Source organism: Petaurus breviceps, unplaced genomic scaffold (assembly GCF_028583685.1).
Source record: "Petaurus breviceps papuanus isolate PSGF00001 unplaced genomic scaffold, PetGlider_PUasm1.0 207, whole genome shotgun sequence".
In the NCBI taxonomy this organism is placed as follows: domain Eukaryota; kingdom Metazoa; phylum Chordata; class Mammalia; order Diprotodontia; family Petauridae; genus Petaurus; species Petaurus breviceps.
Window position 1 is genome coordinate 32,360,453 of NW_027185850.1, and position 27,038 is coordinate 32,387,490.

The window sequence follows — 27,038 nt, forward strand, 5'->3', positions numbered from 1 at the left end:
AAAAAAAAAATAAAAAATAAAAAAAAATAAAGGAATAAAAAAAAAAGAATAAAGAGGATGTACAAAGGAATACTCAAGCAAATATTTTTGAAAAGGGATCGGGTCGAGGGTGGGGGGGGGGGGGGGGGGGGGGGGAGTCCTGAATAAAAAAGAATGCTCTCTACCATTAGGTGGGCATGGATACTCCCTTCAGAGGACTTATTAGTTCATTCTCTTCAGGGTTTCAATTTTCCCATATGCCCATTACATATGATGTCCTCCTCCATCATCATACATTATCATGTGTCCCATGTTCCGTTAATGAGGCTCTAATTTTATGTGGGGCATGTCAGATAATATACATGAGATTATTAAGCAAGTGCTTTTGGAATATGTGGTCATGGACCTCTACTAGCTCAAACCAGATCAGTTCTTATCCAAATCTGAAGGTCCTTCAAGGCCTTTGTCTGCCTTCTGATTGGTTGGATCTACCTGTTGTCTGCTAACTCCCTTTATTTTCATTAATGTCTAGCAATTCTATGAAAGTTTAACTCTTTACTGTTTCTCACAATTTATTATCAGTAGTTTTTACTTCAGTAATTTTTAGTGCTTCTGTGGAAACTTAACTCTTTGCTATCTGTCACACATGAATACCTTTAAAGACCTTGAGAGGACAGACTTATTCAATTTTAATTTTTAATCTTTATTAAAATTGGGAACTTCTCTACATATTTATGTTTTATAAAGTAAACATGTGTGATTTTGAATTTAGAGAAATAAAAGAATTGGACAGTAACTAATCTAACATGTATGAAAACCCTTTGACAGAATATTAGGATCTTAAAATAAGAAGCAATCTGAAAGGCTACCTCGTCCATCTTCCAATCTCATGCAAAAATCCCTTCTAGAATGTCCTTCATATAGATCTCCTGAATTCTCCAGTAATAGGAAACAACTACCTTTTAAGCTAGCACGTTCCATTTTGATAAGGTTTAATTATTAGGAAGTTTTCACTGATACTGAGCCCAAATCTACCAACCTAATTCTTCTAAACATTGGTCCTAGCTCTGCCTTTCAGAGAACAGTAAGCAAATAGATAAACAGAAAATCTCTCTTCAGATACTTGAGACAGATATCACGTGCCACTGTGGCTTTTCTTGAAATGATGTGGTTTCAAGACACCTCACCCTGTCTTCACCTTTCTGGTCACCCTGCTGTGGACCCTATTCCAGGGTGTCAAATCTCTCTTTAAATGTGCTCCTTGGTTGTGGACTTACCAGTGCAGGCCACAGCTAAACTCCTGCCTGCCTTGTTTTGGACATTTTTTTTCTATTAACCTGGCCAAAGTTAACACAAAGGGTTTGGTAGTTACATCGCAGAACCTTTGAACTGGAAGGAACTAAAGAGGTCCCATCCCTGGACAAGAATCTCCTCTTTAAAATATCCAACAAGTCATTATCCATTCTTTACTGAAAAAGGGCCAGTGAAGGGAAGCCTCCTACCTGCTGAAGATGTCCACTCTACTCTTGGACAGCTCTAATCATTGGGAAAGTGTTTCTTCTCTTTTCAGGCCCATTGCTCCCAGTTCTACTTTTGGTGTCAAAGGCAAGCTAGTATAATTTGTATTCCACTTGACAGCTTTCAGATACTTGAAGACAGCTATTACACTTTCCCTGTGTTTCCTCTTTTCCAGACTAACCATATCCAGAGTCCCACTGATCCCTTAGTTGCAGAATCCAATTCTTCTTGACCTCTCTGCAGCTTTTGACATTGTTGTTCAGTCTCTCCTCTAGAATTTGAGTACACAACTCCCTTCTGCTTCTCCTCCTACCTGTCTGACCACTCTTCTGTCTCCCTTGCTGGATCCTGCCCTTTTTCTGTAGGTGTCCCCCAGGGTTCTGTCCTGTCCCCTCTTCTCTCTCTATGCTATTTTACTTGGTCATCTCATCAGCTCCTGTGGATTTAGTTACCATCTCTAGACTGATGAGTCTCAGATTTACATTTCCCGTTCCAATCTCTCTGCTGTCCTCCAGGCTCGCATCTTCAGCCATCTTTCAGACATCTCACACTGGATGTCCAGTAAACATCTTAAACTCATCATGTCCAAAACAGAAGCTATATCCTTCTCTCTAACTCTTCTCCCCAGCCTCCTACCTTCCTTCTTATTTCAGGGGGTGTCATTATCCTCCCAGTCCCTCATATTCTTAGAAGTCATCCTGGATTCCTCACTATCTCTTATAAGGCCCCCCGCCCCCCATCCAGTCTCATGCCAAGGCCTGTTGAGATGCCTGGATGGGGCCTCTTGAGTGTGGCCCCTTCTCGTCTCTGACCCTGCCCATGCCCAGGTGCAGGCTGGCCCTCCTCATCTCACACCTGTATTGTTGCAGTAGCTGCTGGGGGGTTGGCCTGTCTCTTCAGGCCTCCTTCACTTGGCCGCCAGAATGGTTCTCCTAAAGCTCCGGTCTGGCCATGTCACCCCCCCATTTTCCCACCACAAGCTCCAGCGGCTCCTTGTCACCTCTAGGCTCAAATACAAGGACTCTGTTTCATGCTCAGAGACTCCATGGAGGAATATGGGGCAGGAAGGTGTCCTAGCCCTGTCTTCATCCCCTCCCGCTTGTCTAGTCTCCCAGCGCCTTCCTCCTGGCCTTGTTTGTATTTGTTTGCTGGTTTCTTCTCCTCTGTCTTCCGTGGGGACTTGCCTTGTACATAGTAGGCACTTAATAAGTGTTTATTGATTGATAGGTTGATTGTGTACTAGACCATGTGCTAAGGGATGGGATTACAGAGACAGACAAAACTGTCCCTGCCCTCCGGGAGCTTAACCTTCTGATGGAGAAGACTACATGAAAGGAAAGTGAAAAACTGGGTGAAGAAGGGATGGCAAGGTGAACTGCGGGCATAGTGGAGGTGTGCCATCTGGTGGCAAACAAAGGAATGGCTGCCCTGGGCCCCCTCCGTAAATGGAGGCTCCTCCAGTCAGATAGGAGCCCTGGGCCAGAGGAGATTTCTGAGGTGTCAGTCCCAGGGCTGAAGTGATCTTCTAGCATGAAGAGGTTTCTAGAGCATGATGGAGAGGCTCACTGGCATCCTGCCTGGTGGGAAATGCGGACCAAACTCCAGTCCCCAAGAGCAGTAAAGCTCTCTGACATGGAGTCTTTAGTAACTGTTCTTTGAGTCTAGCCATCAAACCTGCTTGGAAACCATCTAATGATATTACTGGCTATTCTAAATTTTTCCATCTTCTACATGAGAATAGTGTGACAAAAACTTTCAAAAAACCAACAAAAACTTTGTTAAAATCTAGGTAAATTCTATCTCCAGCATTCTCTCCATCTACTAGTTTAGAAATTCTGTTTAAAAACAAAAGGAAATTGTACATCTTTCCTTATTCTTCAGTCTTTGCACTGTATAGCTTTTCTATTCTCCAATCCCTTAACAAGGGACAGGTCTCCCTAGCTTTACCTCCTATGTTCTTATTGAAGCCTGACTTTCCTGTTCCCAACCACCTGAACAAGTCCTTTCAGCCTTCGCTAGGAGGGAGATCAGCTTACACTTGCAAAATAGCTGATAACCAACAGGCAGCATCTGCTGCAGTATCTGAGCCAATTACATAGTTACTGCTGTGTTAATGCTTATTTCTCTACTGAAATTTTTCCTCCCCTTCCTTTACTTGAAATTATTTTTCTAGGAATGCAGTTCCATTGCATAATGGGTATTGACTGATTCATGGAATTTGCTTATAACCAGCTTTTGAGGAGTAATTTTATTCTATATTTTGAGGAATATCTAGAATATAATCCTTTTTAATGCTAGTATTGGAAAACAGGACCAACATTTGACATTATAGACTTATTATGTGAAATTTTTGCTACGCAGGTAACTTTGAACCTTCAGCATCTTTAGCTTTATATAATAAGGAGTCATTTTATAATGATCAGTTCGAAGTTATATGCTTTTAAGTATTATCATTCATGATTTTCGTTCCCTAAATATTGAGAATATACTACGTGCATAGTACCATTCCAAGTGCTCTGAATGATACAGAGACCATAATGTTTTTTGGAACCTTACCATCTAGTTGAGAAAAGGTTCATACATTTCTTATAGACCCTGATATGTGCTAATATAGTTAAATTCCCCAAAGTGGTCAAGGGGAAGTATTAAAGGAGCTTGAAAGAGAGAAAACATTATCTGTAGTCTACTATCCACCACGTTTAGGCTTACTTTCACTTATGTCTTCAGGGCAGACTTCTTTAGCTGTACTTTGACATCATTATTTTCTACCCTTTGTTTATGTAGCTTTTTGGCCTTGTCTTAAGCTGTGTTTTGTATTTTCCATAATACTTAACCAAGATCACTTTTAATTCTGAGTTTGTCTCTCAAGACTGTGGTAGTGTTATCCAGCTTAGGGTCATCTGCCAGTGTGGGAGACGCGCTGCCTCTGAGCTGGTACGGTTTAAGCTGTGCAGAGCTCGGCTCTTGTCTTACAAAGTGGGATATGTGCAAGGTTTGGGGTCCCTCTCCTCTCTGTGCTTCTGGGATCTTAAATGGGATGCTTCTACACAGCCAGCATTCCTATTTATAACCAGCCAACCCTGTCATAGTTTATCCTTTTCTGTAGTTTTTAGAGTTTTGATTATTCTGGTCACTTTGAGGAATATTACATAAGAACTTTTCTTTTTCTCTTAGGTTAGAAAAGGAATACACTACAATAAAAACGAAAGAAATGGAGGAGCAAGTCGAAATCAAAGTAAGTGGAAGGCAGTGCCGCAGTCAGACTTGTCTGGTCGAGCCCTGCGGAGGTGCCTGTAGGACAGGGGACTGCTGGCTTCTCTTGGGGTAGCTGCTGGTCTGGAGGGAGCTTAGCAATGATGGTTCTTCCTTTTTGTTTTCTTTGTATTTGCCAATAATTTAGGTACTGGGGAAAAATGTCATTTCATCCTTGTGGCTTCTAACTAGATACCCTAAGCTGAACAAAATTGGATACCTTAAGCTGGATAAAGGGCAGCTATTTATTTTTCCTCTTTGTTGGAATATATAATGAGAACTGACTTTCTTGGGAAAGCATACAATCAGCATGTGCAAGGATCAGTTGTGATTAGAAGCATAACTAAAATCATGCAGATTGATTGCTTTCAGTGGTTGGAGCTGATTTAAGGACAGAGGGAGTGTGAGCTAACTCAGCCTGCTTGTCCCCAAACCCACGAAACATAGTCATTCTCAAGCTTCACCCTGCCTTTAGCCCCCACCATCCTTCTTCTGAAGAGAGCAAAACAGTTTTCCTTTATTCAGTTAATGTTTTTAAAAATACAACTTTAAAATTAAAAAAATATATTTTATCCCTTTGTGAATTACCTCAGAACTTTCTTCCTGAAAAATAAGTAGTAATAATAAAACATAGTAGGTAACTTATATTTTAAGTCCATATATATGCATATATAATCAATATTTGTCTCTGCAATAATAAGAATAACATATAAAAGATAACATCTATAGTAACTATATTAAGAAGCCCATTGCTTCTTTATCAAATAAAAAAAAATAAAATTATGCCTTGCTAAAATAAGAGAAACTTTTATATTCATTCTGTGTACTATCTCACACCAGTAATGTGCTCGCTATATATGTACATGTATATATACATACACACATACATATATAGAGACGCATATATTAGAAATACATGCCACCTCATTGAGTCTCACACTATTAATTTCTTCTTAAGATATGCCTCTGATGCATTTTCAGTCTAGTTAGTGCAGTCATTGTCTGAATCTGCCTGTCAGAGCAGCAAGCCCTGCTCTGGTCAGTCCATTATGATATACTCATTAGCCTTCCTGGGTCAGATGCTGGCACACTATTTGATATTTTTCATTTTGTAAGTTCTGGCTGATCAGAAAGGTGAAGATCTATTCTCAAAGGCATAGTAACATCAGTAACAAAAGCAGTTTGGTTCTTATGAATGAGAATTACTAGGTCTGGTTGAAATGCCTCCTTCCACCCTAGAACAGTAAATTTAACCAAATCTCAGTGGTTTGTGGCACTTTGATGGCTTTCACTAGTTATTGTACCATCAGGTGATGATCTCATTCAAGTGAGGCTAGCAGTAGCAGAGGATGTCAGGGAGCATGTGTATCATCCTCTAACATCACAGAAATCCTATAATTAGGGGCGGCTAGCTGGTGCAGTGAGTAGAACTCTGGCCCCAGAGTCAGGAGGACCTGAGTTCGGATCCAGTCTCAGACACTTAACACACACACACACACACACACACACACACACACACACACAAACTAGCCGTGTGAAGTTGGGCAAGTTACTTAACTCCAATTGCCCTCCAAAAAGCAAAAAAAAAAGAAATCAATATAAAAAAAGAAATCCTGGGGTGGCTAGGTGGCACAGTGAATAGAGCATTGGCCCTGGAGTGAGGAGGACATGAGTTCAAATCCAGCTTCAGACACTTAACACTTACTAGCCATATGACCTTGGACAAGTCACTTAACCCCAATTGCCCTCCAAAAAAAGGGAAAAAATAAAAAAAAAAAAGAAATCCTATAGTTGGATGGGGAGTACCCTCTTTTTTGCTGTCAGTCTATGACAGCATATCATAGCAAACGGCAGCAATCATCACATTAAAATGTAGGCTTGTCTATGTGGAAACCTCACTCACATCAGCCAACATCTTAAAGGAATAGGCCAAGGCGTAAGTTGCTATGGCTAGATTGTCCTTGTATGGGAATTAATTCTCCTGTCCTACAACTCATAGTCTAGCCTTGTGCTCATCAGGGCATAGGTTATCAGCTGGGCTAAGGGGATAGCCTGCCTTAAGCCTGCCTCACTGCTAATGCCCAGAGAAAAGCCATCCTTGGAACAGATAGAAAAGTCTTTACCAGCCCAGTGGAGAGAGGGAGTCTTGGTAGTACGTCAATGGCCTCATTGTGCCAGCTGGAAGGCACAATGTCCAGGCCATCACACATACTGTCTTTGTATGTTTGACATCACCCAGGATGGACTGAAACAGAAACTAATGTTCCATCAGCACTCAACTTTATTAGAGAGTTCCTTCATGACACAGTCACATATGTGTGAAACGTGAAAAATAATCATTAAAATCTATCACCCTGGATCAGTCTTTTTCTATACCCAGTACCAAATTCTGTCTGGTCCAAGAGATGTATTATTGTAGCACCTCAGACAGACCCACACTGTAGATGAACAGGCTCCAAAAAAGGGTTTCCTACATCATCTGGAGTGTTGTAGTTTGGTACCAGCAGATGTAAAGCTGTGAAAAAAGTGTCACTAGGTCCAAATACTTCTGTAAAATGATAATGATCATAATAATATTAGCATTGATATAGCACCTTAATGTTTGCAAGGCACTGTGCCTGTTATCTCATTTGATCCTCATGATAACCCTGTGAGGTAGATGCTATGTTTATCACCACTTTACAGATGGGGAAACTGAGACTGTACTTGGTCAGAATTACACAGATGGTAACTCTCTGAGGTAAGATTTAAATTCATGTCTAATTACCTCCTGTCTTCTTACCTGCAAGCCCAGTACTCCATCCCTTCAGCCACCAAGCTATAAGATGTGGCAATGTGAGCTAACGATGAGGCCTCATTAGTTATTTCTCAGAAAGTACAAGGGTGAGTGGTCTTATACAGTCTCTGTAATCAGGTGCTTGCTCTGCAGGGTTTCATGTTATAGGCTTAAAATTCTCCCACATATCATTACATTTAAAGTTCTCTTGCCTTTCTTAATAAGATGTGCTATTCTTATCTGAAAGTCTGGTCTATTTCTACAGTTCTTACGATTCACAGTCCATTTTCATTGAAAATTGGATAACCATGGATTGCTAAGATTATTGGGTAATCTGCTGTTTAAGATTCTGTTATTGACTTCTTTGTAGTGATTCTAACTCAGTTTAAAATATCTGAGGAGCATTCAATTGTATAGAAATACCACTGATTTTGTTAGGTTCTCTCCCTGAAGGGCCTCTCCAGATCCCTTGGTATTACAGTTTATCTCAGTTTTCTCGTGGCCTGGGTCATTACAGAGAAGGATTTGGCTCATATTGCTTTCTGCCTTCTTAATGGGCATTAGCAATCCAGTGGCTCCTGACTACTGATCCTCCTTGACTGTCTGGGGCTTCTCTCGAAGGGGCATGGACGAGGATGGAGCTTACTCTGTTAGCAAAGTGGGGGCATATGAAAACTCTTTACTAGGTAAGACCCATCAGTAGGTGTCAGTATTGTGGTAATTCCCACCTTCATTGTTAATTCTAGGTTGGGGTGTGGCTCGGTCCCTTGCTGATGCTTCTGTTTAATTATACAGAACGTTGCCTGGCAGCCTGTGCCATTGGGTTTCTAACACGCTTCCTTGAATCTCTATGCCTCTTATAAAACTTAGGGAGAGAATCACATGTCTGATACTTAAAATCCACAGCCAGCTCTAGAGTTTTCCAGACTAGTCTCTTCTCTGTCTGATGCCATTAGTCAGTCACCAGTTTTGGATTAATGTCTAATACAGATAATTAAAACTATCACTCTAATATCAGTCCTATTGCTTTTACTAATACTTAAATAAACTTGTCTATGTTTGTTGTTGTTGTTGAGTTGTTTCAGTCATGTCCAACTCCCCGTGACTCCATTTGAGGTTTTCTTGGCAAATATACTGTAGTGGTGTGCCATTTCCTTCTCCAGCTTATTTTACAGATGAGGAAACTGAGGGCAAACAAGGTTAAGTGACTTGCCCAGGGTCACACTGCTAATAAGTGTCTGAATTTCAACTCAGGTCCTCCTGACCCCAGTGCTTTTATCCATTGCACCACTTAGCTGCCTGTCTATATACTTAATCCTAAATCATTCCTTTTTACTAACCCTATTACTAAAATATAAAATCCCTAAAACCATACCTTATACTGACCCATACCCTGACCCTAAAAAAGACATACTGTCCCCCTCACTGGCCCTATTCTAACTCTGAGTCTATCCCTAATTCTCTATCCCTACCTCTGTCCCTCAAAAGAACCTTACCCCTGTACTAGACTTTAAATATACGTATATAATTAAGTACACACACATGCAAATGTAATAAATAACAGAATAAATACATAGGTAAAATTCAGAGGAGAAAGAAAGTAAAATCTAGAACTAGGCACAGCTTAATGATGGTAAGGGGAGGAATATCAACATTAAATAAAAGAATCAAAGAAGAAAATAATAATAAAAAAGAACAATCACTGCTTGGACCAGACACTAAATTCAGAGAGGGAAGGGGAGAGCTCCCCAAACTGAAGGAAAAGCAATTAAAAATGAGATGCATGGTTGAAAACAAAAAAGCAATTGAATTATTAATTGAAACACAATCTAAATAAAATCAATAAAGACAATCAAGTTAAAAATAGACTGGATAAAATTTCCCTTCATTTTTTTTTTTAATTCAGAAGAAAAGCATCTTCATCAGAAGTAATGGGTAGTATCAAGGAATGTCTTACTGGACTAAAACAACAAAGAGGCAAACAGGAAATCATGGGTCTGAGATGCTAGTCACAGGGACAGGTTGTCAGTACCTGATTTGGAGCATGTTATACACTGATACTGGGAGACATGTAAAAAGAAACCAAATGGATAAAATTAGAAGAATGTAGTAGGATACTGCAGGGCCAAAGTTATTCTTAATCTTAGCCTCAGTATGCCAAGAAGCAAATTCAATTTTTGCAAAGCAAAACTTTCTGATATTACAAAGAAGGAGGCAGAATTACAACACAGAAACTCAACAGTTACTAAGATGCCATTTAAAAGTTATAACCGGTTACAATGGAGGGGAAGAATAGGAAGGCAAAAAGGGAATGGGGCAACCTTATCCCCATTGAATTTGGCTTAAGGAGGGAGTGAAATACACACTTAATAGGGGATCTCACCCTCCAGGAAAGTAGGGGGGGAAGGGGATGAGAGGGGGGATGGTGGAAGGGAGGGCAGGCTGGGGGGGAGGGAAGTTGGAAGCACCCACTTTTGAAAAGGGATGGGATCAAAGTAGAGAATAGAACAAGTGGGAGGTGGAATAGGAGGGAGGGAAATATAGTCAGTCTTTTACAATATATCTACTATGTTATTGTTTTGCATTAGCCACACATGTACAACCTTTACTGAACTGCTTATCTTCCCAGTAATGGTGGGTGACAAGGAAGGAAGGGAATGAATCTGGAATTGAAAGTTTTAAAATCAAATATTCAAATGTATATATACGATTATTAATACCATCTTACGTGTAATTGGTAAATAAGATATACAGGCACTGAGGCATAGAGACCCACTGGAAAAGTCAAAAAGGATATGGGAAAAAATATGGGAGAGAGCAGACTGAAGGAGGGGCTATCCTGTGGGACTGCTATTTTGGGGTGGTGGGTAGGGGAAAAACAGGGAGAAAATTTGTAACTCAAAATCTGGCGGAAACGAATGATGTAAATCAGAAGTTAATAAAGCATTTAAAAAAAAGTTATAACCATCATACCTGTGAGGGCATATGCCCATTATGGCAGGAAGAACCCAATGTACTCGTGGATTACTTTTTTTAATTTAAACTTCTCACTATAATTTGTAGGTGCCACAAAAAAGGATTAATGCTCAGTACTGATGATTGTCAGAGTACAAGAACATCATAAAATGTCATCTCAGTGAGTGGAGAGAGTGTGTGGTTTGAGACCTTAAACATTTGGAGGAATAAGAGGCTGGAGAGAGACAATCTCCAGCATCTTATCCCTGAAGTTACTGGACAATGCCCTTTCCTCAAGTGGCTCAGATGGGTAAAACATGAAAGCCAGCTTTCAAAAAGAATGTTATTAGCATATGAATTAGTTTATGATTTTATGGGGGGTTTTGAGCCATATAAATTCTTTGGAATTTTGTAATGGGAAAGAAAATAATTCATATACCTCACAAATCACACCAATTACTAGCTCCTGGTGGTGTATGCAGACAGAATGGGAAGGGATGGATGGGGAAATGTGATTGAGGAAAATAATATGAAAAAGGGTAAAAAGAAGAGTGGACTATCCGCCTGGGTGAAAAAGAACGTGGCGTTTTCAGCAGTCATTAGCATTTACTTACTCTTTTCCCCTTTATTCTCCTTTCTCTAACAGCCCCGGCTCTTTGGCACTCCTTATACTTACCCAAATAGAGGGTGTGAGTATTAAATAGCAGGATTCGTCTTGTAAAGTCCTGATTTAGCAGGTAGCTGTAACATCAGTGAGGGAGGTGATCTGGAAAGTGTTTCTATGCGTTTCATTTCAAATGGGAAATCAATGCCCAATTCTAGGTGAAGACCTTTAGCATTTTAACCAGAACTTCTTGTAACCAGCTTCCTCTGAACTGTTTGGTCAAGAAGTAACTTCTGTAAGGCTAGGCCTAGAGTCAGGAAGGACCCAAGTTCAAATCCTACCTTAGACACTTAGTAGCCATGTAACCCTGAGCAAGTCACTTAACCTCCCTGAGTCTCAATTTCCTTATCTGTAAAATGGGGATGACAGTAGTACCCACCTGACTGGTTGTTGTGAGGATCAAATGAGGTATTTTTGAAGTGCTCAACACGGTGCCTGGCTCATAGTGAGTGTGGCATGAGTTAATATTGTGATTGTTCTCCCCCATGTGAGTTCCTCCTGTGGCCTTGGCCAGCCAGCTTTCATGCTTCCTTCCCTTGCCTTTCTCCTCCACAGCCGCCAGTGTGTCTGGAGACTTGTTTTTCCAAGGGAAAGAAGAATTTTCATCCCTAATTTTTGTTGTAGCTTGCCATGTTCGTGAATGGTAACCTGTATTTTGAATCTCCTATTTTCTTTTTTTTTTTTCAGCCAAAGTAAAGCAAAGTTTATTAAAGATTCACCTTAATGGGTAATGGGATTCACCTTAATGACTTTTTTTTTCCAAATGCTTTATTAACTTCTACTTCTGATTTACATCATTCATTTCTGCCAGATTTTGAGTTACAAATTTTCTCCCCGTTTTTCCCCTACCCACCGCCCCAAAATAGCAGTCCCACAGGATATCCCCTCCTCCAATCTCTCTCCCATATTTTCTCCCGTACCCCTTTCGACTTTTCCAGTGGATCTCTATGCCCCCAGTGCCTGTATATCTTATTTCCCAATTATATGTAAAATAGCATTAATAATAATATATATATATATTTGAATATTTGATTTTAAAACTTTGAATTCCAGATTCATTCCCTTCCTCTCTTGTCACCCACCCTTAACAGTGCTATGCTGGCCCATTCCTGCCAGCCTGCCGAGCTGTCCTCAGCGGGAGGTTAGCTTTTCTGTGTCATCTTGTGGGTTCTGCAGCTCCAAAGTTTGTTTAGAGTCCCCTTTTTACATTGATTGGGGAAGGTGGAAGCCAGAGCCTCCTGCTTCTACTCCGCCATCTTGCTTCTACTCTGCCATCTTGACTCCGCCCCTCTTGAATCTCCTATTTAAAAAAAAATGTCCTGGGGGCAGCTAGGTGGCACAGTGAGTAGAGCACTGGCCCTGGAATCAGAAGGACCTGAGTTCGGATCCAGCCTCAGACACTTAACACAAAACCTAGCCATGTGACCTTGGGCAAGTTGCTTAACCCCAATTGCCTTCCAAAAAGCAAAAAAAAAAAAAATGCCCTGCCTCACTCCCATTTGGCTATTTCTAAACCTATTTTCAGTCAAGAAATAACACAATATGACTGTAATAAGGGTAGTGTTGAATATATTTTTATCAAGTAATAATTTGAGTCATTAAATAGAAGCATAAAACAGATACTGGAAAAGAGGCGATTTCTGACCTCCATATGTGGCCTGTGGAGCCTGGGCCTTGTCAGGTGCCCCCAGCCATGCTAAGGATTCCCAGGCCTTGCCAGCTGCCCCACAGGTGAACTCCCCCAGGTAGATTATGTGTTGCCTGAGAGCAGGAACGTCCTCCCTTCTCTACTTGTATCCCTAGCAGCTGCCTGAGAGTAAGCATGTCAAGGTTTTTTGGTTCAGAAATGTGTTGAACTATCTATTCTGTTTGAGATTAAGGTAGAGATGACAAGACTGGCCACAGAAAACCAAGCGGGAAGAAAGTATCAAGCTGAAGAGGGTGATGGACAGTGCGAGGCTGCAGAAAGTTAAGGATAGGTGAGAGGTCCCTTGAGAAAGCAGCTTCAGCTGGATGATAGCACTGGCAGGCCGATTAGAATTGATTGAGAAGAGTGGAGCTACTGAGTGTAAGTGACTTTCTCAAAAAGCATAGCCTGGAAAGAACAGAGAGCGGTGGAATGACAGAGAGACGGGAGGCAGCTGTATGATTAGAAAGACGGAAATTCATACGAGAGACATCAAAGAGGCAGAAACAAGAGTTTACGACAGATTGGACACGGAGGCAATGAGTGAGGAGCAGAGGTGGGTGCCTGGGAGAGTTGTGGTGTTCTGGCGAAGAGGATGAGTTCTGTTTGGAAATGCTGCCTTGGAGTATCTGTGAGGCAGCTAGTCTGAAATGACCAAGGTGATACAGGACTGTAGCTCAGGAGATAGACGGGGGCGGGGGGATCTATCACTCTGGGAGTCATCTGCTTAGAGGTGGAGCTCATGGCAGCTGCTATCACCAAGTGAAGTATTAGAGAAAAAGAAGAAGAGAGAGAACAGGACATATGTGAATGTTGTACAGGAGTGTATGGTACTGAAGTATTATATATTATCCCAAGCATAGCAAGCATCAGTGTTTAACGTTTTTTACAGCTAAATTAAAACTTTGTCTTCTCTGATACTGACTAAACTAGGAATGTTATAAGAGAGAATATGCATCAGTGAGTAGATCTGGCCCTTCTTTGTCTCTTTCAGATAAAAATGTGGTTTGCTGCTTACTCCTCTGCCCCTCCCTCCATCTCGACATGTTCTTCTTGTGTACTTCAAGGATGAGGAATAAATTTTGTGCTCTTATTGCGCTTTTCCACGCCCAGTGTATTCCTTTTACCCTCTCTTCTCTTTGCCCTCTAGAATTATCAGATTAAAATCAATACATTCCCAGGTCCTTTTTCTTTAAAGTTGACTCCCTTGAACTTTACTATGTTAAGGTTGTTGTTGTTCTTAATCAATGCAGTGACCATAAATCATTCCAGAGGACTAATAGGTGAAGAATGTTCTTCATCTCCTAGCAGAAAGATAATGGGCTAAATTTGCAGATTGAGACACATATTTTGTGTCCTAAGAATTAAGTGCAATCCCTGACTCACAGATGGTGCTTACTAGATGCTCTATGACTGATTACAAGACTTTAAATGTTGTGGCCCCTGCTGGACTCAGGATCAGAAAGCGCCCAGATGTGGCCGTGGACGCTTTCTGTGTGTGAACCCTGAACAGATAGATACCTTACTCTGTGTGCTCCTCAGGTCATTCTCTAGGGTTTGTCAGCTAAGTTACAGATGCTTGTGATCTGTTCTTTACAGTCTTTAAGTCATTTCCACAGTGGCAGTTCTCAGTGTTACCTTTACTCCGCAGTGACTGACAGTATGAGTGTTAAAGAGTGTTTATTAATAGGTGAGAAAAAGAGAGGTTTTGTTGGGGGTTTTTTTGCTGCTATTTTCTGTGTTTGGTAGATATTCAAGTGCTCTCAGTGAAGGTTTGTGCGTAATACTATATTTCCATTGAAAAAATGTATGCTGTACTTACTGTTATTTTTTTTTTTTGCTTTTTTTTTGGAGGGGGGAAGGTAGGGCGATTGGGGTGAAGTGACTTGCCCAAGGTCACACAGCTAGTTTTGTGTTAAGTGTCTGAAGCCAGATTTGAGCTTAGGTCCTCCTGACTCCAGGGCCAGTGCTGTATTCGCTGCACCACCTAGCCACCCCTTTACTGTTATATTTTAGCAGATGTACATGAAAGAATGTCATTGGTGGTAAAACATTTCAAAATTTACTTTCTTTGTTTATATTTTTTCTAAACTTGATATCATCTTAATGTCTGTTGAGCTGAATTGAATTTATATGTATCATAAGGATCTGGATTTGGGGAAGTTTTTTTTCTCTTTTGAGAATACTTGAAAACATTACTTTCATTTCTTACAGAGATTACGCACAGAAAACAGACTTTTAAAACAGCGCATTGAAACATTAGAAAAAGTAAGTATATTATTGTTTCATTGAATCTCTGTCACAATTATACATTTACCTTTGGTTATGAACATTATGAACATTGCATGGAAAATGTAACATATCCGTCCACTAAATTGCAATATTTGCTGCTTAGCTGCTTAGCTTCTTGCCTGTTTAAATAACTTGGCATTAATAAAAACTAAATATCCTGCCTGCTTTCCATTTTAAATTTTAAACTTAACTTGTTTACCATGTAAATGTTGCTTTATAAATGTATTCCTGGGCATTTAACATATGAAAAGAGAATCTGGTTTTATCTAGTCAAGTCAACAAAAGTTCCTTTTTATTTTAACATTGCTGTACATTTTTCAGAAGTAATCATAATTTTCCAACTACTGGTTAAATCCTTAAGTGACTTACAGCCTAGCATTGGCATTTTTGGATAAAGGAAGTTATTGGTTATAGATAGAAATTTTATTGCCTGTTAGATTTCATTATAAGATTTACACTTTTAGGCCTTAGAAAGTCTTTTAATTTCACCTCTGACTCTTTCCATTTTGTCATCATAGAGTTACTTAAACTATTTAATACTGGGACCAACATGAAAATTTTGATAGGTGTTGTAGTTAACTTAGTAGTCCCCTTTTGAAAATTAATTTTCACCTTTCTAACTACATATTCTGGTTTTGATATGATAACAAATTTTCTCTTTGGATATCTTTACTCTTTTGATCCCAAAGTAAACTGGTTACCATCATTTCTAATTCATATTTATGTATCTCTTTTCATAATGCATCTCTTCATAACAGCCCTGTTGTATAGGTTGTACAAGCATCCACACTTTATAGATGAAGAAATTGAAACTTAGGGAAAGTGGTTTACCTGGTTTGTCAGAGCTTTCATTTTCTGTTTTTCTCTGACATTTTATATTAAAATGAAAATGGAAAAAAAACACGCCTTAAATTCAGTTTGTCTTTAGTAGTCTATATTACAAAAGAAGAAACTAATAAGTAGCACTTTTCAGAGTATTGCTAACTTGTAAATATTGTAAATGTGTTACAATCATTTCTAAATTAATCCTCAAATAATTAAAGAAATCTATGTAATTTTTATTGTTGGCGTTTTTGTGGCTTAAAATTTTTTTTACTACTCTGTTATGAAATAATGTATATGGGCAAGATAATATCTTTAAACAAATGTGTTTATATTATTTGATAGATAACAGCATTGGTATATTTTACTTTGTCTATAGAATTATTAAAATTTTAGTGTCTTGGCAGTGTGACCGAGGTATGTGACTATTGTGAAAATGCTCTTTTTATAAAAACTATCTAGATGACTATACATATTGAATGGCTCACCCTGTAGTTTGAAGTTGATTTAAATTTTTAAATTTAGTTTTTCTTTAATTGTGGTTTTGTTTCTTTAATTATATTCCATCCACTCATTAAATGTTCTGTTTTTGTATAGTATAGCAAGAGCGCCAAATTGAATGTTTAAAAACATTGAGGTCAAAGCCCCTTGTTCACAAATTTAACTATTCATCACATAGAGAGAGGGACAGAAAGACAGATTATAGATAGTGTTTTTGGAAGGAGCCATTCTCATGGAAGATACATTTTAAATTAGTGAAACTAATAGTATTATAGTTTCTTTCAGGAATGATGGATTTGGAATTAGAATTTCTTAAAATTCAGTGCTTTCTTTCTTTGAATAAGGAACCTTGTCACTAAGTAGTTATAAAAAATATCATAAGCACCCTTGTTATTAGTTCAGCAACAGTCGAAGTCCAAGAACATATTTACTTCATTTGATTGTTGTGGTGAATTATTTCACTTTCATTCTGGACATTCAGTGTAACCTTCTTTGCTTTGCCTCTTTGGAAGCTGCTATCCCACAAGCGCCACTGCACTTTGTAAATTCAAATGTGTGCTCAAATTCTGCCTCCTTTCCATCCATGTGACCTAGCCATTCAGTGGCTGTGTAGAGGTGGGGAAGCCAGGTGGAATGAGGGTTACAACAGAGAGGCTTCAAAAAGAGTAATTTCTAAAAAGCTCTTTTCTCTGCATCTGGCAATTTAGGATTAATGTTAATCTGGCATAAGCCGTTTACTTTCTGTATTTCACCTTAGTCTTGACATGTTTTTGTCAGAATAATAAAAGCTAATAGCTTAAAATATGAATTCAAATTTCCTAATATAGATACATACATATTTACTATTTTTAGATAGAGATATAGAATTTCCTAATATTCTCTAAAGCTCTTTATGAAAAGTAGGTGGAATTTGAGCATGGTTTGTTTCTTTCTATTCTCAATTTTATCACTTTTTCACTTTTGTTTTATTTCTTTCCCTTATATTCCTCTGAATTTTTCCTTTTATAGGAAAGTGCTTCCTTGGCAGATAGATTGATACAGGTATAGTTCTTGAGCATTTTCTCCAATTTTCCTCCCTACCCTTGCAAAAAAAAAAAAAAATTAATAATCTAAACACCAGACTTAGAAAATCCTGTTTTAATGCATGCACATTTACATGCATTTATAAGGAAACGTTTTTAATTCTTAGATTAAATGGGGATAGACAATTCTTGATAGTATCATCCTGGTTTATTTTTAGGTTTCAGTCTTGGCATTTGCACGTTATAGATTTAACCTTATTTGAAATCGTATTTTAAATAGTACAAATTGTAATCTCTGGATCCTGTGAAATTCACTTCTTACACTGGAAATGTTTAATTGATGCATGTGCAACTGAATAATACTGCATGAATTGAATTTTGCAAGAACAATTGACTGTCTGTTTAGTTTCACATTTAGTTCCCCCAAATTGCTCAGGCAGCACTGAGTTGATAGCTATTGATTATCCAAAACTGTGCTATGCTCTGAGTCTATTTAATATGGCAAAGTAAACAGCGAAACCTCACAAAGGCAGTCTGTCTTGCATCTGTCCTCAATTGCTTTACAAAAAAAAATTATGTCCTAAGGGACAAGTGACAAGAGCCCAGGAGGCTGAGGAAAACTACCTCATAAAACGGGAGTTGGCCACCATCAGACAGCAGAGTGATGAGGCCAGTACTAAACTGGAACAAGCTGAGAGTGCCATCAGGGAGCTCCAGGAGCAGCAGCGATGGGTAAGGAGCCTGGCAGCACTTGTCTCCACTTGCTCACTCATGGTTTTTTCATTTCAGTGTTCATGGCACCAGCTCTGTGCTCTGTGCATCAGTATTTTGTTCTCTGTACTGAAAGGTCATGGTCATTCAGGGCTGAGCTCTGAGCTACTGCATAGACCTTTTTGGTGGTGGGCCTTTAGCCAACGGCTCCCTTGGGGTCCTCTTCGGTTTACCAGCTTCAATCCAGGTGCACTCTGCCTAGTTTGGTCTTCTGACCATTTGGCTATCAAGATATTTATTTCAATGTATGTCAGTTAATCCTGGGAGGTATTTGGACTATTTACCTTGGCATTGTTTGCATCCCAAGTTCAGGCAGCTGCCTAACAATCACGTGAAGCCTGTATGGATCCTAAGAAGGTGGTGGGTGCTGTGAGAAGAGCATTGGGTCTGGTCTCTGAGGGGCCATGTTTAGATCCCCTGGTTGTTGCCTCAGTTTTCTCATCTGCTTGGGTGACTCAGTTTCTGAGAGACCTTGCCAACCCCAAATCAGTGACTCTCTGCTGAGCCTCACCAGTGGCTCATGGAACCGAGCTCCCTGAATCCAGGTCATCAGCTTACTGGCTCCTGGTACAGAGGCCCTTTGATTTCTGGTCCTTCAGCTGAGCTCCTCCTGCACTCTGGCATCTCACTAGTTAATGCTGTGGTGCAGAAAGGATTAGCCCCAGCCCTATCAGATCTGGGTTACAAAGAGGCAGGAAGAGGCAAGCTTGGCTAAATTCAGAACAGACCCAGAAGGGAGAATGGAAAAGAATGGAGCAGGGAGAGATAGTGAGGAATCCAGGCTGACTCCCAGATTGTGAGCCTGAGGCACTCAGAAGACAGTGTTGCCCTGAATAGTAACTAGGAAGGTAAGCTGTAGGGGAAGGTTTAAGGAGAGGAAATAATAATGAGTTCTGTTTTGGACTTGTTGAGTTTAAGATTGAGTTGGACATCTAGTTTGAGGTGTCTGAAGGGACTTGGATATCCGAGTTTAGAGGTCAGCAGAGACGTTAGAGCAGGAAGGGTAGATTTGAGAATCATCCCTTTCGAGATGATAATGAAATTCATAGGAGCTGATGAGATCACCCAGTGAAGTAGCATGGAAGGAGAAGAGAAGGGGGCCCTGGGACAAAACTGGGAGGCTCACCTAGGGTTAGAGCCCGTGACCTAGATAAGGAGACCGAGAAGGAAAGGGCTGATAAGGAGAACGGAGAGAGTGGTGTCCCATCAAAAAGCTAAAGCAGTAAGGAGAGTTGATATTTGAAGGAAGGACTAAAAAGTAATAGAAAACTATTTTTCTGTTGAGGAGAACCACCTAAAATGTTGGCCCTTTGATAGAGAAAGAAAACTGGTAGCAGGCAGCTGAAATGACAGGATTTTACTATTTTTTCCACTTTTTGTATTTGTGGAAAATAGCAGTTTTGATTAGACAAACTGGGATGGCAGAAAATGCATAATTTGTAGTTAAGAAAAAAGTAAGTCATCAGTGTAGTGCACTTGTTAATAAAACAATATATTAATCAAATTAGGACACTAAACTGTGCTTGTGATCAACATTTTTTTAGAATGCTGGTTCAGATTCCTTTTTCCACATCCTTTTTCAAATGCTGAAATCTAGAGGTTGTTCAGAGAAAATAAAGGATGGTAAATGAGACCTGTGAGTGAAGGCTTGTTTAGGCTGCAGAAGTTTTAAGGCGACTGTTCAAAATGAGGAGGGGACAGGAATTAGAGGTGTCTGAAGACAGATCTCACTCAGCCTGGGACCAGGGTGGGGAGTGCCAGGAATGTGGATTGCTGCTCTTGGTAAGAGAAAACTTACCACTTACACTGAGTCTTTATTCACTATGTCACAGTATCACAAATGTCATGGCCAAGATTCTAGCACAGGTGGGAGGGTTAAATAGATTACCCTGAGGTTCTAACTCAAGACTCTGAGATGTTTAAGCAGAGATTAAGAGATAACATAACTATCTTCAACATCTTTTGCTCAACAATAGTTTTTATGAAGAATATGAACAGTTATGAAGGTGACTTTATACCTACAAAGATCCAATTTAGGAACAAAGGAAATTACATTCAGTTTCATTTAGAGAGATCAGTTAAATGTAAGGAATAATTTATCAATTATTGGAATGATTAAACAATAAAGTAATAAATCAAGTAAGCCATGAAAGAAAGCCATATTATCAGTAGCTCTGGAAATTCAGATTATTAAGCTGTCTAGAGACAATTACTAGATGAGGTCACATGTTGATGACCTTGATTTAAAGCCTGTCTTTTTTTAATAATGAAGTTATGGTTATCATTCCATTTGATCCGTTGTGTTTACTTTTTTTTTTTTTTGCCTTTTGGAGGGCAATTGGGGTTAAGTCACTTGCCGAAGGTTACACGGCTAGTTTTTTTTATGTGGGGTTAAGTGTCTGAGGCTGGAACCAAACTGTCTCTTCCTGACTCTGGGGCCGGTGTTTTACTCACTGCGCCACCTTGCCACCCCTATTGTGTTTACTTTTTAAGAAATGAGTATTGTGATTTTTATTTTAGCTCTTATATTCTATAACTCATTAGCTAAGATGCTTTAGAACTGTCCATTTAATTTGAATTAGGAAGTTCGTTGAATTGTTTTGTTCTTAAAAATAGTCAGGCTATTAGTCAACCAGCATTACTTGTTCCAGCTTACTATGTAGCTGTCACTCTACTGAAAGCTGACGATAAAAAAGAAAGACAAAAGCAATTCCTGCCCTCAAGGAGCTTACACTCTAGAGGAGGAGCCAACAAGTAAAAAACTAGGTGCATACAGAATCTCATTGGGAGAGATCTCCTTCCGAAAGTGGGCTTGGGGCCAGGCCGTGAAGGAGCCAGGGAGGCTCCAGTCAGTGAATACTGCCTGGCGTGACAACTTTGTTTTCCTTCAGATGGCATGATAGACTGATCTGTTCTGTTTATAATCATGTGGCCTAGAAATGTGGTCAGATTTTTTTCCCTTAGCTTTTTTTAATTGGAAAAATCATTTGAATATTTACCTGCAGTTTAAACGTTGCTTATATATGTTGATATCTTCCTTTAATTTGTAACACTGAAATGTAATTATATTAGTAAAAATTCTTAATTCACATTGCCTTTTTAAAATGTGAAACAACAAATATTTATTCTATTTGCTGTTCCTCTAAAAGCTATCTTAATTTCCAAGGGAAAAATATTGATATATCTCTTAGTTTTCAAAATAAGATAATCTAAGAAAGATTTTCCTGTCTAGGATGGAAATATGAATACAACCTGTCACTTTTGTTTATAAGTTGCTCCAGGGCATTCATTGGGGGGAGTAAAGAGTGATTTTACACACAGCTTTTCAGGGACTCATCTACTGTGTAAAGTGGGCTTATTTTTTTACCCCTGTACTAACAGGCGATGTTTCTAGAAGGCTTTAAAGTTTCCAGATGCTTCAAGTGGGTTATCTGCTTTGTGAGCTAAGTGCCTCAAGGCTCAGAGAACTTAGGTGACTTGCCCAATGTCACATTAGCACTAAGTGTCAAGGTCTGGATTTGGGCAGCTGGGCTGTGCAGTGGGTGGAGCCTGCGACCCTGGAGTAAGAAGGACTTCAGACACTGCCTCAGCCACTTACTGGCTGTGTGACCCAGGGGTCATCACTTCCTCTCTGTGAAATGGGAATAACAAAAGCATCTGCCTCCCAGCCCTGTTAAGATAGAATGACATCATATTTGTAAAGTGCTTTGCAGACCTTAAAGCTCTACCTAAATGCTAACTGTTGTTATTACTTGAACCTAGACATTCTTGACTCCAAGTATGACAAGGGCCAGATGATGCCGTAGTGCATAGAGTGCCTGCCTGGGAATCAGGAAGCCTCCTCTTCCCAAGTTCAAATCTGACTTCAGACACTTAACTGCCTGTGTGACCTGGGCAAGTCACTTCACCCAATTTGCCTCAGTTCTTTATCTGTAAAATGAGCTGGAGAAGGAAATGGCAGAACACTCCAGTATCTCTGCCAAGAAAACCCCAAATAGGGTCATGAAGGGTCAGATCAGATTGAACAAGAACATGATACTTTATTCACTATGTCACAGTATCACAAAGATCATAGAGAACCAGAGACTGCCCTTGTTGGAAATATTGCTTTTCAAATAGATTTTTTTTATATTTTTGAGTGTGAGGATATTGGAAATTACATGGTACTCCAAAAAATGAATTAAAAAATTATACCTTAAAAAAAGAATAGCCGACCCACTTGGGATACCTCAGACGCACTTTAACGCTTGCCTGATATAGTACACTTTGCTTTTTGTGTATCTTTTTAGCCCCCAATCTCTGTTTTTGAGAATTTCATTAAGCCTGGGTGGGGATGGTGGTTTGGGGTTGGATTGTATAATCTAATCATATTGCTCACTTTCATTCTGGAAAGTTGGGTGAGAGCTGCTTTTCTAAAATCAGCCTTATCTTTATGACGATCTGTATATTTAAAGCACTTGTTCCCCATGTAACAAGATTTTTTTTTAAATCACTTATTTTAAGCAGATTGCTAAAATAGAATTCTAATTCAAGCTATTCCCTTTTTTTTTTCCTTCAGATCTCACCAGTTGGTTAATCCCATTCTCCATGCTAATCCTCATTTTGTTTTTGGCAGAAGGTGAACTTGACCTCAAAGGTCTCTTTCCATTCTGCAGTGGATTGGTTCAGTCTTCAATTCCTGACAGTTCTGAAAAACCCACATTGTTACTTATAAATGTCATCAGGTTGACTTTCTGGTAACTGAAAATGGCCATGTGACATTGAAGGAGAGGAAGAAGAGGCTTTCTAACATCTTTAAACTTCTCTGACTGTGATAGAGTTTGAAGGATCATTTTATTCTCTATTTCACTAAATCAGGGTATTGTCAAAAGCAGAGGCTGCCTATCCAATAAAAGAATTTTGTCAGTTCAATAATAGTCAGTAAGCATTTATTAAATGAGGGGCGGCCCCAGAGTCGGGATGATCTGGGATGGAATCCGGGCTCAGATACTTAGCGCCACACCCAGAAATAACTGGCTGTGTAATCTTAAGCAAGTTACTTAACCCCAATTGCTTAAAAAAAATTTTTTTTTATTAAATGCCTCCTATGTGCCAGGCTCTGTTTTACAACATAAGGCAAGGTTGTTTCTGTGCTCAAGGAGCTTACAGTCTAATGGAGGGGATAGAAGCTGGGGACACTGTACACTGAAAGAAGAGGGACTGGTGCCAGAGTACAGCAGGGAAAGAAACGCACTGGGAGAAGCTTTGTGTGCCTGGAGTTGAAACTCTGCAGAGCAGCTGGTGGGAAATGAAGAGTAGGGAATTCTGAACCCTTTATAAAGGGAGGTTTTGGGAGGGGGTTTTAGCTTGACCTTCCAGCCCTCCAGTCAGGGGAGAGACTACTGAGTGTGCTGGGGAGGTGCAATCTGAAGCATTCTCCATGGTGAAGTGATTTCTGGTGATGAGCTTTTCCTGGAGAGGAAGCACAGCAGAGTGGGAAATGAAGAGCTGGAAATTCTGAGCCAGGGATGAAAGGGAGGCTGTGGAGGGGCTTCTAGCTCTGCCCTCCAGCCCTCCAATCAGAGGGGAGAAGCCATTGAGGGTACTGAGGAATTCCTTTAAATATATTGAAATGGAATATTTGCTTTGTATCTTGTAGGAGTATTTTGAGAACTGATTATAGATACAAATCACAAGATACGAATATTCCATAATTTTCCTTTCTTTCAAACATGTTTATTAAATACTCTCTGGAGATTTTTGTTTTGTTTTGTTTTGGTTTTACCTCTTTCCCTTGGTAATTAATTACTGACCAAATTTGTTAATGATTAAAGAACAAAACAAAGACCTATTGGTTCTATTTTATGTTGCCTTGTAAGGTTGAGCTTTCATACTCATATTTTATTGAGAAATAAAGTTTAGCCTGGGGGTGAGTAAACCACTATTCATTGTGCTTTTTAAATGTCAACATTTCAGTTAACATTTATTAAGGACCCACTATATGCTAGACATTATCAAGAACATTCTTGGCTAGAAAAAGAAATGGCATGGTCAGGGTTAGAGTCCAGTTAGGATGAGGAACCTAGATGATCGTGTTACCTCTGAGTAATTAAAACAACAAAATCGAGGTTTCCCATGTGTTTGATAGAGAGACAAGCCTTATATAGAATAAGAATAGGGGGAGGGGCTGTAATCTGCATTAATGGGGGGAGTATAAATCCATCACAGTATCAGTGCGTGTAGGCATACCTTGGAGATAGTGTGGGTTCTGTTCTAGACCAGCACAATAAAGCAAATATGTCACAATAAAATAACTCACTCAAGGTTTTGGTTTCCCAGTGCATGTAAAAGTTATGTTTGCACTATACTGTAGTCTATTAACTGTGCAATTGTTTTATGTCTAAAAAACAATGCTAAAAAAAATACTTTATTGCAAAAAAAAATGCTAACCATCATCTGAGCCTTCAGCAGTTTGTAATCTTTTTGCTGGTGGAGGGTCTTGCCTCAATGTTGATGGCTGCTGATTGATCATAGAGGTGGTTGCTGAAGATTGGGGTGGCTGTGGCAATTTCTTAAAATAAGACAACAATAAAGTTTGCCCCAAAACACTTAGAAGCTATTGTATTGTTAATTATTATTAATTTGGTCTGATTTCAATATTTTTTGTGTCTTGGGGAGGAGAAAGTTCTGAGGAGAGGGACCGAGACAAGGAAGGCCAGTTGGTTGAGCAGTCAAAATACACCTAACATTTATCAATTAGATTCTATCTTTTAAGGCCATGGCTCACAATACCCTGAAACAATTGCAGTAGTAACATCAAAGCTCACTGATCACAGATCACGTAACAGTTGCAGTAATAATGAAAAAGTTTGAAATATTGCGAGAATTGCCAAAATGTGACATAGAGACATGATGTAAACACATGCTGTTGGAAAAATGGTGCCAATATGCAAGGTTGCCACAAACCTTTAAATTGTAAAAATCACAGTATCTCTGAAGCACAGTGAAACAAAGTATGCTTGTATATGTAAAATTGCTGTTCACTGAAGAAATGGACCTTAACCTTTAAGGAATTAGTAATCAGCCTGGTAGGAGAGGCAGAACATGTGCACAGATAACGATAACACAAGATAGTACCTAAAAGAGGTTTAGTCCGATAATTTATGATAGGGGGGTGGGGGGAAAGGAAGGCAGAAAAGCTTCATAGTGGAGGTGACAGCCTGCATGGAAGGATTAATAGAATTTCAACAGGCTGAGAATGGGAAGGAGAAAAGTATTTGGTATTAAGAGAATCAGGACATTTCAGATGTACAGTACAACTGGGCAAAGGGACCAAATTAGCACAGGTTTTCAAACAATAAAAAATAATTCATAGACTTCTGGAAACAAATGCAGATACATATAGCTTCAACACTGTGCCATCAAACTTTGAAAATGTCCATTTGACCATTTTCTTGGGTACATGCTAGTCCTTCCTGCTTTCTCTGGGTTTAGCTGACCCTAGCCTTTCTTCCCCTTCCCCTGTGCAGGAAAGGAGAGGGGAGTGGGGCATATTCATAGTTGAGGAGAAATCATTGCCTTTATTTTCTTTTCCTCTCTGTTCAGCTTATTTACATATTTAATTGTCTTTGTGTGTCAACAAGCAAAAATACCAGAGCTAAGACCTTCATCTCAGCCCCACTGGATCCTCATTGCACTGTTGCTAGCACTTCTAACCCACAAAGTTCTTAACCTAGGCTTTGTGAACTCTTAAAAAATATCTCAAATTATATTTCAGTGTAACTGATTTCCTTTGTAATCTCATGTATTTTTCTTATTCATTTAAAAACATGATTCTGAGACAGTCTACAGGCTTCATCAGTCTACCAGAGGGGTCTATGGCAGGCACAAAAAAGGTCAAGAACATCTACCCTAGCAGGAGGCCCATCGACCTCGTGTGTACTCTAGAGTTCTCCCTTTTCTCCAAAACCAGGTTTAGCTCTAGTGAGAACCTCTGTTTTTTAACCCTGAACCCCAATGTTCTCTGGGTTTTCCATAAATTTGCCTTTGCCAGCTCACCTCCCAGAATGGGGCACTCTAGATTTTAGGGTTTCTTCGGCATAGTGGATTAATATTAGAGCTCTCCCAACATGGAATCCATATTATTGGTCCAGTAGACTCCTTGTCTCTAGAGGACCATGTTGTAAGTGAGGAAGCTGAGTCTCTTCTTGGAGATCTCATCCATCTTACTATTTTGGATTAGTAAAGTTCTGGATCTCAAGGAGCTTAAGTACAGATTCTGTCTTCTATTGCTACCCAGTAAGTTTATTGATAACATACAAACCACCAGTTACACATGCAGACCCACACACTCAAGGTATACAAGGACGTGTGTGCTGTGTACCTTTCAGTGCTCTAGGCAACTCTTTAAGACTGTGACTGGGATTTGTTCAAAGAGATCATTGTGGGTGCACAGGGAACTCACCAGCCAACTTAGATTTAAAAAACCAGTGTCCAGAAGATGAAAGCAAGGCCAGATGACAAAGGTGAACATAAGGGTATGGTAGTCCTTGTAAAACTGTTGTCTGTGATAGCCCAAAATGAGCTGAGGCTAACCAGGGGAGCCAAAACATCCAAAAGGATGTTATTAGGTTTATTGGGAAGAGGAGGAGAATCAAAGAAGAGAGAGGACCTTTACTTGGTATTGTGGGACAGGGAGGAGGCAAAGCTACTCATTCCTCATTTTATATGTTTTCTCTGCATGGAAGAATGTCCTTTACACTGGACAGAACAGAAATGATAACAGAGAAGTTGATACCCAAGATCAGTGTAAAGCTGTTA

At 39.6% G+C, this 27,038-nt stretch overlaps 1 protein-coding gene across 11 annotated transcripts in view; it reads left to right on the top strand.

The window, feature by feature from the left end:
* The window catches only part of LOC138165081 (ecotropic viral integration site 5 protein homolog), a 219,197-nt gene that overhangs the window by 114,614 nt on the left and 77,545 nt on the right, over positions 1-27,038 (top strand). For 7 of the 11 annotated variants that reach the window (XM_069093217.1, XM_069093218.1, XM_069093219.1 and 4 more), the window contains 4 exons: positions 4,672-4,732; positions 15,046-15,099; positions 17,455-17,487; positions 18,054-18,200. In XM_069093217.1, the coding sequence (XP_068949318.1) occupies positions 4,672-4,732; positions 15,046-15,099; positions 17,455-17,487; positions 18,054-18,200 (295 nt within the window). The remainder of the gene's footprint in view (positions 1-4,671; positions 4,733-15,045; positions 15,100-17,454; positions 17,488-18,053; positions 18,201-27,038) is intronic. The other 4 variants (XM_069093224.1, XM_069093225.1, XM_069093226.1 and 1 more) reach the window with 2 other exon arrangements.